At 41.2% G+C, this 13,656-nt stretch overlaps 1 protein-coding gene across 1 annotated transcript in view; it reads left to right on the forward strand.

Moving 5' to 3' along the window:
• LOC137433154 (uncharacterized) overlaps nucleotides 1-13,656 on the forward strand; it is a 432,405-nt gene that overhangs the window by 341,066 nt on the left and 77,683 nt on the right. Inside the window, exons 45-47 of the mRNA XM_078783571.1 lie at nucleotides 10,041-10,148; nucleotides 10,523-10,576; nucleotides 10,692-10,745. Of these exons, the coding sequence (XP_078639697.1) occupies nucleotides 10,041-10,148; nucleotides 10,523-10,576; nucleotides 10,692-10,745 (216 nt within the window). The remainder of the gene's footprint in view (nucleotides 1-10,040; nucleotides 10,149-10,522; nucleotides 10,577-10,691; nucleotides 10,746-13,656) is intronic.

Raw genomic sequence — 13,656 nt, forward strand, 5'->3', positions numbered from 1 at the left:
GGAGTGTGAGGGATTGGAGAGGAGTGTGAGGGATTGGAGAGGAGTGTGAGGGATTGGAGAGGAGTGTGAGGGATTGGAGAGGAGTGTGGGGGATTGGAGAGGAGTGTGAGGGATTGGAGAGGAGTGTGAGGAAGTATTGGAGAGGTGTGTGAGGGGGTATTGGAGGGCAGTGTGAGGAGGAGTGGGATTGGAGAGGCGTGAGGGTGGAGAGAGGAGAGTGTCAGGTGGAGAGGAGTGAGGGGTCACATATTATGTGAAATAAATAAATTATGTTCATTGCACCATTTCTGGATCTGATAAATTGCCAGTAACCATTTTGTAAAATTTAATGTGCAGCATTTAAATCAAGATGTCCAAATGTCACACATGTCCATGCCCGTAGGATTCCCACGGGTGACCCCACTCGTCTTATTTTAATAGAGCAAACGTATATGGTTCACGATGTATGTTTATATGCGACGAAAACGTCTTCTTCTTCTTCAAATATAATTACCATCCTCTTAATTAACCCTCTTAATTGTGTTAAGACTGCTGAAACCCCTCAGACCTGTGACGACCATTTACGTTTGATGGAGGCATCTAGTGTGTATACAAAAAAGAAAAACTAATTTGACAATTATCATGAGGACATAACTCATCATAGTTCAAAAGGGAGCCCCTTAAAACCCTGAAGATTGAGGCTGGTACAGATACACCACCAAAGTTATTTTTTAATAAAATAAGTACAACCTGTCGTTTTTAGTCCCATACCGGTGTACACCGGAGGGGACTACAGGTTTGCACTCCGTCCCTCCGTCTGTCCGTCTGTCAGCCCGTCACGCAAAGAACAGTTTTCAGGACTTTTTTTCTAAACTCTTAATGCTAATGATTTCAAACTTGGTACATGGTTTCCTCATGATAAGTTGCAGATCAAGTTCGAACTTCATGACGTTTCGATCATTTTTGACAAAGTTATGGCACTTTGAACTTTGGTAATTTCCCCAACAGTTTTCCGGACGACAGACTGCCGGTAGGGGACATGTATTGCAGCGCAATACTCAGAATGCTTGTTTAGTCCCCTACCGGTGTACACCGGAGGGGACTATAGGTTTGCACGCCGTCCCTCCGTCTGTCTGTCTGTCTGTCTGTCCGTCATGCAAAGAACAGTTTTCCAGACTTTTTTTCTAAACTCTTAATGCTAATGATTTCAATCTTGGTACATGGTTTCCTCATGATAAGTTACAGATCAAGTTCGAACTTCACGACGTTTCGATCATTTTTGACAAAGTTATGGAACTTTGAACTTTGGTAATTTCCCCAAAACATTGTGATCATGTTCAGTGTTCTATTTTGCCATTTGAAAGTGACCAAAACCATCACTTTTCACAAGTAAGGAAACTTTTTTTATATTAAATAAGATTTTGAAATGTTTAACGATGTTATTATGATGATTATTTTATGATTGTTTTGTTCTCGGCGGTGAAGTTTCAACTCTATAGTATTTGCCTGATCAGCGTCGTCGATTCAGCTTATGCTTATGTTGATGTGTTTCATTTATCATGTGAACGTAATTGTTATAATCACCAGAGGTGTATTTCACAGTGATATCGAGTGTGTGTGTGTGTGTGTGTGTGTGTGTGTGTGTGTATGTGTGTATGTATGTATGTATGTATGTATGTATGTATGTATGTATGTATGTACACACGTACACACCAAAAAACAGACATTTTTGACAATTACCGACTCCCCCAAAGACCCCTCAGACCTGTGACGACCCTTTAATTCCCCAAAGACCCAAAATACCCTTCAAGGCCCTGAGGCTCAAAAAGACCCTGAATACCCAAAGACCCAAAACACCTCGAAGACCAAAAACACCCCAAAGACCCAAAACCACCCCAAAGACCCAAAACACCCAAAACACCCCAAATACCCAAAAGACCCCAAAGACCCAAAACACTTTTTTTGGTTTTATACAAAAGTGATATATTTTATACAGTGTTTTATACAAACAACCAACAAAACACAAAACACACAAAACACTTTCGCTCACAAGGTTCAGACATATGTATGGTGGCGGCCATCTTGGATTTTGACGTGCCGACCCAATTTTCAATAGCGTTCTTCCTCATGCCTAGATACACACACACACCAGATTAGACGTTGGTACTTCACTTATTTTTCAAGATATTCCGCTCACAAGGTTGACATACATGGCGGTGGCCATCTTGGATTTTGACGTGGGTTGCACCCACACACCAAATTAGAATTCGGTCCTTCACTTACGCACGCATGCCCGCCCGCACGCACGGACGGACGGACACACGGACGGAGGGGAAAACCATAGTCCCCCTTTCGCTCCGTGGTGCGACGGGGGACAAAAAATGGCATTTTTAGGGGCAATACCCCTGATTTCAAGTTTTAAAACATAGGGGCAATACCCCTGGTGCTCACCTGGTGGAATAAACAGTACACTTACTGCACTGACTAAACGTATTTTAAACCAATTTCAATGGCCGCGAGAAGACAGGGCTGCATGTAGAATCATACTAACATAATCATAAGGTTTTTTTTTTTTGGTTTTTTTTTGTATACAAGATCGAGGCTCGTGAAAGAGCTAACATTAATCACACAAAAAGTCAACCAACACATAAAACACAAAATAAGGGGAGCGGAACAAAAGATGGGGAGAGAGGGGGAAGGACACAAACACAACATTTGAGAGCAAGGACATCGAGAGAAATGTGGGAGGGGGAGGGCTTGGGGGGAGGTGGGAGAGGTATAAAACATATCAACACTGCAAGGACTTCCAGGAAAGAAGTTGGAATTTCATTGAGGTCTTTCAATTGAGGTCTTCATCAATGATCTCTCTGACTCTCTTGAAATCCCCTCTATCTCTGCTGATGACTCTACTCTCTGTCGCTCCATTCTTCATCCCTCAGATCGGCAGTCTGCAGCCTCCTCACTCTCTGCAGACCTGGAAAAAATCAAAGACTGGGAAAACAAGTGGAACATGTCTTTCAATCCTGACAAATCTCACACTCTTACGATGTCTCTCCGAAAAGACCGACTGGACAACCCTCCCATCCACTTTCTGAATAATCCTCTCCAAGAAGTTCTGTCACTCAAGCTTTTGGGTCTCACTATCTGCCATGATCTTTCCTGGGAAAACCACATTTCAAATCTGGCCTCCAAAGCCAGTCGCCGACTGGGCATCCTCTGTCGTACGAAGTCCTTCCTTGGCACACCTGAGCTCCTCACCACATACAAGGCTTTCATCCGCAGCTCAATGGAATACTGCTCTCCCCTCTGGGCTAGTGCTCCTGCCTCACACCTAGCTCGTCTTCACGCTGTTGAAACCAAAGCATTCAGAATCATTGGAATCTCCCGCGATGAAGCTAACTCAAAGGACCTCTCACTCACTCACCGCAGGCAGGTTGGTGATCTTTCCGTCTTCTACCGACTCCTCTCTGGCCTTGCCCCCCCAGCTCTCTCTGGGCTCTGTCTCGCAAATATTCCTACAGGTCGCACAAGATCTGCCTGCAACCCTCTTATGGTTAAACTGCCAAAATCAAGACTCTCTGCTCACCTTCACTCCTTCATTCCTCTTTTCTCCCGCCTCTAGAACAAACTCCCTCACTCTCTTCAATCCCACTCCACCCTCCAGGTCTTTAAAACAGCTGTTCAGCACCATCTCTTATCTTCCCCCATCCAAAACCTTGATCTTTTCCACTCCCGCTAATTTCACCCCAATTCCACTTTTTTGAAATACCAACTTCTGTCCTGGAAGTCCGTGGTGTCCTTGTGTTTTATACTTCTCCCACCCCCCCCCCCCCCTTCCCACGCCTCCTCCCCCCAAGCGCTCTCCCTCCCACACATCTCCCTGCTCTCAAATGTTGTGTTTGTGTGCTTCTCCTTCTCTCCCCATCTTGTCTTCCGCTCCCTCTTTTTATATATTTTGTTTGTCTGGTTGATTTGTTTGTGAAGTAAATGTTAGCTCTTTCACGAGCCTCGATTCAGTATACAACAAAAAAAAAAAAAAACCTCGAAGACCCAAAACACCCCGAAAACCCAAAAGACCCCGAAGACACAAAAGACCCCGAAGACCCAAATCACCCTGAAGACCCAAAAGACCCTGAAGACCCAAAAGACACTGAAGACCAAAAATACCCTGAAGGCCCAAAATACCCCAAAGACCAAAAAGACCCCAAAGACCCAAAAGACACCGAAGACCAAAAATACCTCGAAGACCCAAAAAGCCCCTGAAGACCCAAAAGACACCGAAGACCCTTAAGACCCAAAAGCCTCTGAAGACACCAAAGACCCAAAAGACCCTGAAGACCCAAAAACACCTCAAAGACCCCAAATACCCTTAAAGGCCCAGAGGATCCAAAAGACCCTGAAGACCCAAATGGCCCTGAAGACCCAAAACACCATGAAGACCCAAAAGACACCGAAATGGTCAAAGATGCCTATCCCTCTGAAACGACGTGTGGTGAGGCGCGCGGAACGCGCCGAGTCACGCTAGTGTATACAAAAAAGAAAAACTAATTTGACAATTATCATGAGGACATAACTCATCATAGTTCAAAAGGGAGCCCCTTAAAACCCTGAAGATTGAGGCTGGTACAGATACACCACCAAAGTTATTTTTTAATAAAATAAGTACAACCTGTCGTTTTTAGTCCCATACCGGTGTACACCGGAGGGGACTACAGGTTTGCACTCCGTCCCTCCGTCTGTCCGTCTGTCAGCCCGTCACGCAAAGAACAGTTTTCAGGACTTTTTTTCTATACTCTTAATGCTAATGATTTCAAACTTGGTACATGGTTTCCTCATGATAAGTTGCAGATCAAGTTCGAACTTCATGACGTTTCGATCATTTTTGACAAAGTTATGGCACTTTGAACTTTGGTAATTTCCCCAACAGTTTTCCGGACGACAGACTGCCGGTAGGGGACATGTATTGCAGCGCAATACTCAGAATGCTTGTTTAGTCCCCTACCGGTGTACACCGGAGGGGACTATAGGTTTGCACGCCGTCCCTCCATCTGTCTGTCTGTCTGTCTGTCTGTCAGTCCGTCATGCAAAGAACAGTTTTCCGGACTTTTTTTCTAAACTCTTAATGCTAATGATTTCAATCTTGGTACATGGTTTCCTCATGATAAGTTACAGATCAAGTTCGAACTTCACGACGTTTCGATCATTTTTGACAAAGTTATGGAACTTTGAACTTTGGTAATTTCCCCAAAACATTGTGATCATGTTCAGTGTTCTATTTTGCCATTTGAAAGTGACCAAAACCATCACTTTTCACAAGTAAGGAAACTTTTTTTATATTAAATAAGATTTTGAAATGTTTAACGATGTTATTATGATGATTATTTTATGATTGTTTTGTTCTCAGCGGTGAAGTTTCAACTCTATAGTATTTGCCTGATCAGCGTCGTCGATTCAGCTTATGCTTATGTTGATGTGTTTCATTTATCATGTGAACGTAATTGTTATAATCACCAGAGGTGTATTTCACAGTGATATCGAGTGTGTGTGTGTGTGTGTGTGTGTGTGTGTGTGTGTGTGTGTGTGTGTGTGTGTGTGTGTGTGTGTGTGTGTGTGTGTGTGTGTGTGTGTGTGTGTGTGTGTGTCATTGGAAAAATAACAGAGGCCATTTACATGCAGGGGATTTATCATTAATCCCTAACTAATTAATATAACCCCACCCCTCTCATGGGGACACTTATACGCGCTTACACGACATCCGGTCTAAACAAATTTCCTACTTATGATACATGGGGGTTCTTCTTCTTCATTGTGACGTAGGGAGCATGGCATACTATACAATTCCACCTGGACGAAGGTAATCATTGCCTACCCCCCACAACGTAACAATATTTTGTGGCCCATCAACATTTTTGGTCGTATATTATTTGCTGGTGAATCAAACCTCATAAAAATCAGTATCCATGTTTAAATTACTATTTCTATTACCACGACACCTACAGATCAAATTTCAGTGCTTTTCATTCCAGCAACTTCACAACTCGTAATAACAGAACACTCCCGTCAGCTATTCAATCATCGACCAACTAACTTTCAGCAAAATAATACAAGGACAATTTTCATGTTTGCTGCAGAAAAATCTCTTCACATATTAACACATTTATTGCATTTTTCAAAACAATTTGGCTCTGCACAACTTTCAGCTATTGATGAGATAATTGTAGTCATGAAATCTTGAAAATAATACTAAAAAACATGTCACTGTAGAACTTGAGTATTTTTATTTGATGAACATTCAGTTTCAAAATAGATTGGGTCAAAATTTGATGTAAAGAACCGTTATTTTAACACTGTGAATTTGCGTGACGAGTGTGCAGCTTACGGTGTGATGCGTGCATATTGCAAGCTTATGGCCTTGCTTCTACGAGTATATCCCGAGGCAGCGTTAGGAGCATGCAAGTCAAGCTCGGTCTCACACATGTGCTGGGGTGTGTTCACCGAGATGTACATACAACTTGAGCACAGCTGCAGCACGTACTCGCAGGGCAAGCAGCCGCCATGTTGGAATACCCTTCCCTTGCTATAACGTGAGAGGTACAGGCATAGCTGAGAGTGTGATAAGAGTGAACGCATATGAACGCATATGGACTTCATCGGGTTCCGTTGACAGATTGATTCACATTTGTTTTCCTCTTGTGTTTATTTTCCTTCTGAACCTGGTCATAGATCCACGAAGGTGACTGACAAAACTGAGAGTCTGATTTTAGTAAGTCAGAAGCATCGAGTAGAGTTGATGTCTGCGGGAACAACAGAGTCTCACTGCCACAGTAAAAAATGGAATAAAAGTGTGGTGGGGTGGGTGTTGGAACGGGGGAGGGAGGAGTGCGGGGGGGGGGGGGGCGGGGCGAGGGTTTAAACTACAAATTGATAATTGTACAGAAGCAGTTGCTGTTCTCATTGTCTTTTTTTTGGCATTAAGAAAGAAAGAAGAAAACGCAATAAGAAACCCGAAATGGAGTTAGCAACGACACACACACACACACACACACACACACACACACACACACACACACACACACACACACACACACACGCATTTTTACTGCGAGTAAAATTACTCATGCAATTCTGACACCTCAACAAAAAAGCCTCAGCATCCCAACTCTGTCCCATATTTGCTCTCCCTACTCCACCCCCATCCCCGACCCGAAAGCCTCAAACTTCCCCTTCCAAATCTGTCCCATCTTTATTCTCACCCTAATCACTGAAATGTATATCTATATGTATCCCTTACAAGAAAATGATGCAGGAGGTAGCCATTAAGCCTGTCAAAGTTGGTATTAGTAAGTTTCGTAAGCGAACCTCTATGCCAATTGCATGTATATGTAAATCCATTCAAAATTTCACTTTCATTTCAAATTTCCCCAAAAAAAAACCAAAAAAAAAAACCCCCCATTCCCTTGGGAACAAAATTTCATGTTGTCATTTGAAATGTCCCTTCCATGATCCGCCATCTTGTCCCTTCCATGATCCGCCATCTTGTCCCTTCCATGATCCGCCATCTTGCTCACGTGATCTTGCTTTGGTCTGGCGCGACCGATAAATTATTTTCACCTGGTGATTAAAATCAATAAATTACAATACAGTACTGTACAGAACGGATTTTGATTTCGAAACCGCTCATCATTTACACCAGCTACACCGACTTCATTTAAGCCAGGTACACCAATTTCAGTTTTCCGACACCGACTTCATTTAAGCCAGGTACACCGATTTCAGTACATCCCTGCCAGTCGGACCTACGTACCTGTTCCAGTCGACTAGAAGTCTAGACTATATAATAGCGTAGGTACGTGACTATCAGATGCTGAGTAGCGCGTCGCTGTGGCACCAATACCTGGTCTGCCAGCGATCTCAGCTGTCTGCACAGCCCTCTATTACTATCGCTGCAGAGATCGTATTTGATTTTTTTAGATGAACCGGAAATACTTATGACGTAGTTCAGATTTTCTCCTTTGACCTCGTCTTCCAACCTTTATTTTCCGACTTCGAGAAGTCGGTGAATTTATTGCCGCAAGTTTGGGTTGTCAAAACCATTCACTGATTTTGACGAAGGTAAGTTTATATCGTTATGAAACAAATTTAATGTATTAGTTTATATATTTATCCACATCTAGTTTTAATATTTAGTTAATTTGAGCACCGAAATCTTGTGTTTGACCATAATTTTAAAAAGGTCACACATTTTTCCTTTGTTTCCATTGATTACAAAGGACCAAAATTGCGCGTAATTGGTAAATGTCAAAATGCTTTAACTCTCTTAATATTAGACCGAGGACAATGATCCGGGTATCATTTTAATGGTATTTTCATGCTCTTTCCAATGGTACCAGTTGCAAAGGAGTTCCTCGTTTTTGAAGTTTTTTGTCACATACCTAGTATATAGCCTACAGTAGGTAAGTCCTGCATTCTATCCCAATATATCCATTCAATAAAATTTATTTGAATTTTAATTCTAAGCCCAAGATCAAACAACCTAGCCTAGCTAGGCCTAGGCCTACAGATGTTTGCGAGGGCTGCGTACTCGATCGACTGACCATTGTCGACAAAGATCTCACTCTACGCAATGCGTATTCATATTATTAGTCCCCTACCGGTATATACCGGAGGGGACTATAGGTTTGCACGCCATCCCTCCGTCTGTCAGTCCGTCAGTCCGTCACGCAAAGAACAGTTTTCCGGACTTTTTTTCTAAACTCTTAATGCTAATGATTTCAAACTTGGCACATGGTTTCCTCATGATAAGTTACAGATCAAGTTCGAACTTCACGACGTTTCGATCATTTTTGACAAAGTTATGGCACTTTGAACTTTGGGAATTCTGATTATCCTTAACTCAGTGCCATTTTAAGTTATAATTTCCTTTAAAAAAGATTTTCTCTGCAATAATAGGACTGATTGAGATCAAATTTTCACCGTAGGGGGGACTCGGTCTGTACAATATTTTAATGGTAATTATGACGTCACGGGTCACGTGGTTCGGCCGCCATATTGTTTTTAGTGAAAACACGAAAACCCCTTTTTCTCTGCAACGGCTGAACAGATCGAGGCCAGACTTTGCAGGCAGAATCGCATACCCATGACGAACAAAAATGTCAACGAGCATGACGTCATGCGGCACATGGTTTCAGAGTTATGACGTTTTTAAGCATGAACTTTTAAAACCGAGCTCCTCCCTCATTTTCGATCCAATCGAGGGGAAACTTCACAGATCTGTTCAGCATGTCAGTCTACTAAAATGTCCTTTTGGAATTTGCGATAGGTCACATGGTTTGGCAGATATCGTTAAACGAAAATATTTTTTTTAATGGATATCTCTTGAATCGCTAGTACCTCAGACTGTGAGTTGGTAATTAATAATTCACACAGTGCAATACATGCAGGCCGCTCCACGGAGCGATCTTGCAGGCTTATCAATGAGGCGAGGCGTGACACATATGTGTCTCAGCATACATCAGATCAAGTTTGAAAACCAGCATCAACCGTGCATAAATTTGCATATTCGATCATTTTTGACAAAGTTATGGCACTTTGAACTTTGGTAGGGGACATGTATTGCAGCGCAATACTCAGAATGCTTGTTACTATTATTATGACCAACTGTTATTACCAACTTATGGATTTTTGTCCTTGCTCAATCCCTTTCGTTTGTTGTTTTTTGTTTTTTTAATCCAATTTTTTAATTCCATTTTTTAATCCAAATTTTTAATCCCATTTTTTTCATCGTTTCCATTTTTTAATCTTTGTTATAACTCGGCTAGGGTTTGAACCACTGACCTCCTAGACTCAAAGCAGTCCAACCATTATGCCACTGAGGCTCACTTTGATTACCAGCATTCAAAGTTGGAGGTATATGCCTATGTCAATGACATAGTATGTCATTCTCAGAGAGACAATGTATATATTCTGCGCTTGAATCATGAGTTCTGCAGTGAAAATAGTGGTTGTTTCTTGTATTTAATATCTGCTCATTTTATTTGTCTTGTACATCCTTGCTACCGCAGGGTACATCAGGCTCTCATGGTATCGCAGGTGTTCGTGGTAATTTAGGCCCTTTGGGATCTACTGGACTAAAGGGCCTTAAAGGTCACATCGGCAGCATGGGCAGAAAGGTAAGTCGCTAAATAACGGCTGTAATATGTTTCTAAAGCAAAAAACTTGCATGAATGGCAACAATTTCACAATGAAGTTCAGTTGTAAAAAAAAAAAATTCTTATTGAAACCAATTGGCAATAAAGATATAATATTGAGGAGTACAAAAGTGATGTAGAAAGTAAATTATATAGAGTCATCATACACTGATTAGAAACATCCAATCCATGATTTAATCAAAGCATTTTCAGAGGAATTTTCTCCATGATACAATTTCTATTCAAACAAGGTTTATTTGTTTCTATTTTTAGAAATGGTCCCCTTTTCCGAAACCAAAAAATTTAAATACTTTCCGAAGTATTCCACTTCACATCTGCATTTCTTTTCCCACTAGGGTATACCTGGACCAAATGGCATTCGAGGTCCAAAGGGCTTTCCAGGGTTAAAGGTAGGTCACAAAGAGTTTTGAGCCCACAATGCCTTTCTGAGTGGAATATTACCTTGATTTATGCTCCCCACAATTTCCATGGCATTGTCTCGTCATTCATTCATTGTCTCGTCAGGGCTTGCCAGGTATCCAAGGGCAACAAGGGAGACGTGGCACAAAAGGATTGCAGGTTTGCTTTGAAAAATCCAATAAGTTTTTGGATGTCTATGAGTCATCTATTTAATGTCTGTAAATATTGTTGAAATTTTGACCCACGTCTCCCCCAACCATTTCTGTTTCACGTTTGCACTGAAACTTTGTCTCCACTATTTTATACAACACTGACGGAGCATCTCGTGTATGATTGCACAAGCTTGATGGGCCTAAAGGCCTCCACCTGCGTTGAAGTTCTTTGCATATCCTTTGTTATTTTCAAAAATTACACTAAACGGAAAGTACCATGGTTGTTTCCAACAATCCAGCAGAGTACGAGGTGGTTGGGTAATTCTAATGAACAAAAATTTTCTTTCAAGAAAGAAAAGAAATAATGATGATCTTTATGGATCTTTGTAGAATTCAATTACCTTGCACACATATTCTGTAAATGTTGCAATTGCACCAAATAACAATAAAATATATTAAACACATGGAGTGCCAAAAAGGAAACCACACAAATGTAAATTTCTTGCGAGTCCCTTCTCGCCACAAGCCCATTGAACCAAAACCAACTTTCAAGGCCCCTTGTACGTTCAAATTTGATATTATGAAAATCTCCAGTTCAACCTTGATTGTCTTGTAACGCTTGTCTAATTGTCTCATTGTAACGCTCTTGCAGGGAAAATGGCCTTAAAATGCCTGTTTTGTCTCTCATAATGTTTACTTCCTAATTTCCGAACTACTCTCTCAAAACATGAATGCATTGCTCCAAATAAATGACCTATAATAAGGAATTTCATTTATTCTCATCACTTATTGAATTGGACTGTCAATGACTGAAATGTTTTATTTGTTATTGTTAAGGTTATAACATGTTTCACTTCTATTTCTGCATTTATTTATACAGTTCCCTCAAAAAGTATTCACACCCCTTGACCTTTTCACATCTAGTTATGTTACAGCCTGAATTTAAAATGGATGAAATTGAGATTTATTTATTTTTTGTCACTAATCTACACATAATGCCATGTAATGTCAAAGTGGAATTTGTTTTTAGAATTATTTTACAAATTAATTAAAAATGAAAAGCTGAAATGTCTCGAGTCAATAAGTATTCAACCCCTTTGCTCTGACACTCCAAATTGAGCTGAGGTGCATCCAGTTTCCTTTGATCATTCTTGAGATGTCTCTACAACTTGATTGGAGTCCACCTGTGACCATTTCAATTGATTGGACATAATTGAGAAAGAAAACACCTTTCTATATAAGGTCACACATTTGACAGTGCATATCAGAGCAGAAACTCTACCATAAAGTCCAAATAACTATCCAAAGAACTCCAACATAGAATTGTGAGGAGATATAGATCTGGAGAAGGGTATAAAACCATTTCTAGAGTGTTGAAAGTTCCCAAGAGTACAATGAGCTCCATCATTAGGAAATGGAAGAATATGGAACTACACAGACTCTTATTAGAGCTGGCTCTCCAACCAAACTGAGAAACCGGGGAAGAAAGTCCTTGGTCAGAGAGGTGACCAAGAACCCAATGACCACTCTGAGAGAAATAGAGTTCCTTGGCTGAGATGGGAGAATCTGCCAGAACACCAGTCTCTGCAGCACTTCACAAATCTAGACTTTATAGGAGAGTGCTCAGACAGAAGCCACTCCTGAGAAAAAGATACACGACAGCAAGCCTAAAGTTTGCAAAAAGGCATGTGAAAGACTGAGAGCACGAGACAAAAGATTATGTGGTCTTATGAGACTAAAATTGAACTCTTTGGCCATAATGCAAAGCGCTACGTCTGGCGGAAACCGAACACAGCTCATCACCCATCCAACACCATCTCTACCGTGAAGAATGGTGGTGTCATCATCATGCTATGGGTATGCTTTTCAGTGGCAGAGACTGGGAGACTTTTAAGGATAGAGGAAACAAGGATCGAATTTAACCAAATACAGGCAAATCCTTGAGGAGAACCTGCTTCAGAGTGCAAAAAACCTTGGACTGTGGCGAAGATTTACGTTCTAACAAGGCAATGACCCCAAGCATACAGCCAAAGCAACACTGGAATTGTTTCAGATCAAGAACGTACTTGAGTGGCCCAGCCAACGCCCAGACTAGATTCCCAAGGAGAATCTGTGGAAAGACTTGAAGATTGCTGTTCACTGACACTCCCCATCCAACTTGACAGAGCTTGAGCAAATCTGCAAGGAAGAATGGGAGAAACTCCCCAAATCCAGATGTGCGAAGCTGATACAGACATACTCAAGAAGACTCAAAGCTGTAGTCACTGCCAAAGGTGCTTCTACAAATTATTATTGAGTCAGGGGGTTGAATACTTATGTAGATTAGATATTTCTGTATTTCATTTTTAATTATTCTGTATTTTAAAAAAATACATATATATAGGGGGTCTATAAGGGGTCAGTCCCGAGCTACCCAAGTAGATTCCTGAGCTTATTACTGGGGATCTATACGATGAGATGTTTGTTTGGCTGTCTGTTTGTCTGTCTGTGTCTCGCTATTTTTCTCAGAGATGGCCAAATGGATCTTCATCAAACTTTCAGAGGTTCATCCGTGAGTGCCGGGGAGTGTTTCAGGCAAAAACATTTTTTTGAAAAAAGTGAATTTTTGGGGATTTTTTAAAATTGCTGTTTCATTCCTAAGCCTTTGTAGCAATGTCAAAGGTAATATTAAATGATCCCCAACCCCATTCCTTAGTCGGTGTAGGGAAGTGTTTTTGGCCCCCACTAAAAATATTTTAAAAACAAAAATTTATTTCTTCAAAATGCAAACATGATTAGAACAGCACCGTGCAATGCCAGGTACCCCTGTTAGTATGATAAAAAGGTTTCAGCTGAGAGACCAGAGGAAGTGTTCATAAAGATCTTCCTTGTTATCTCGTGCCATTAGTCACAGACATTAGTCGAGTGAAAAGCCAAAG

This window comes from Myxine glutinosa, chromosome 8, assembly GCF_964187855.1.
Source record: "Myxine glutinosa chromosome 8, kmMyxGlut1.1, whole genome shotgun sequence".
Taxonomy (NCBI): domain Eukaryota; kingdom Metazoa; phylum Chordata; class Myxini; order Myxiniformes; family Myxinidae; genus Myxine; species Myxine glutinosa.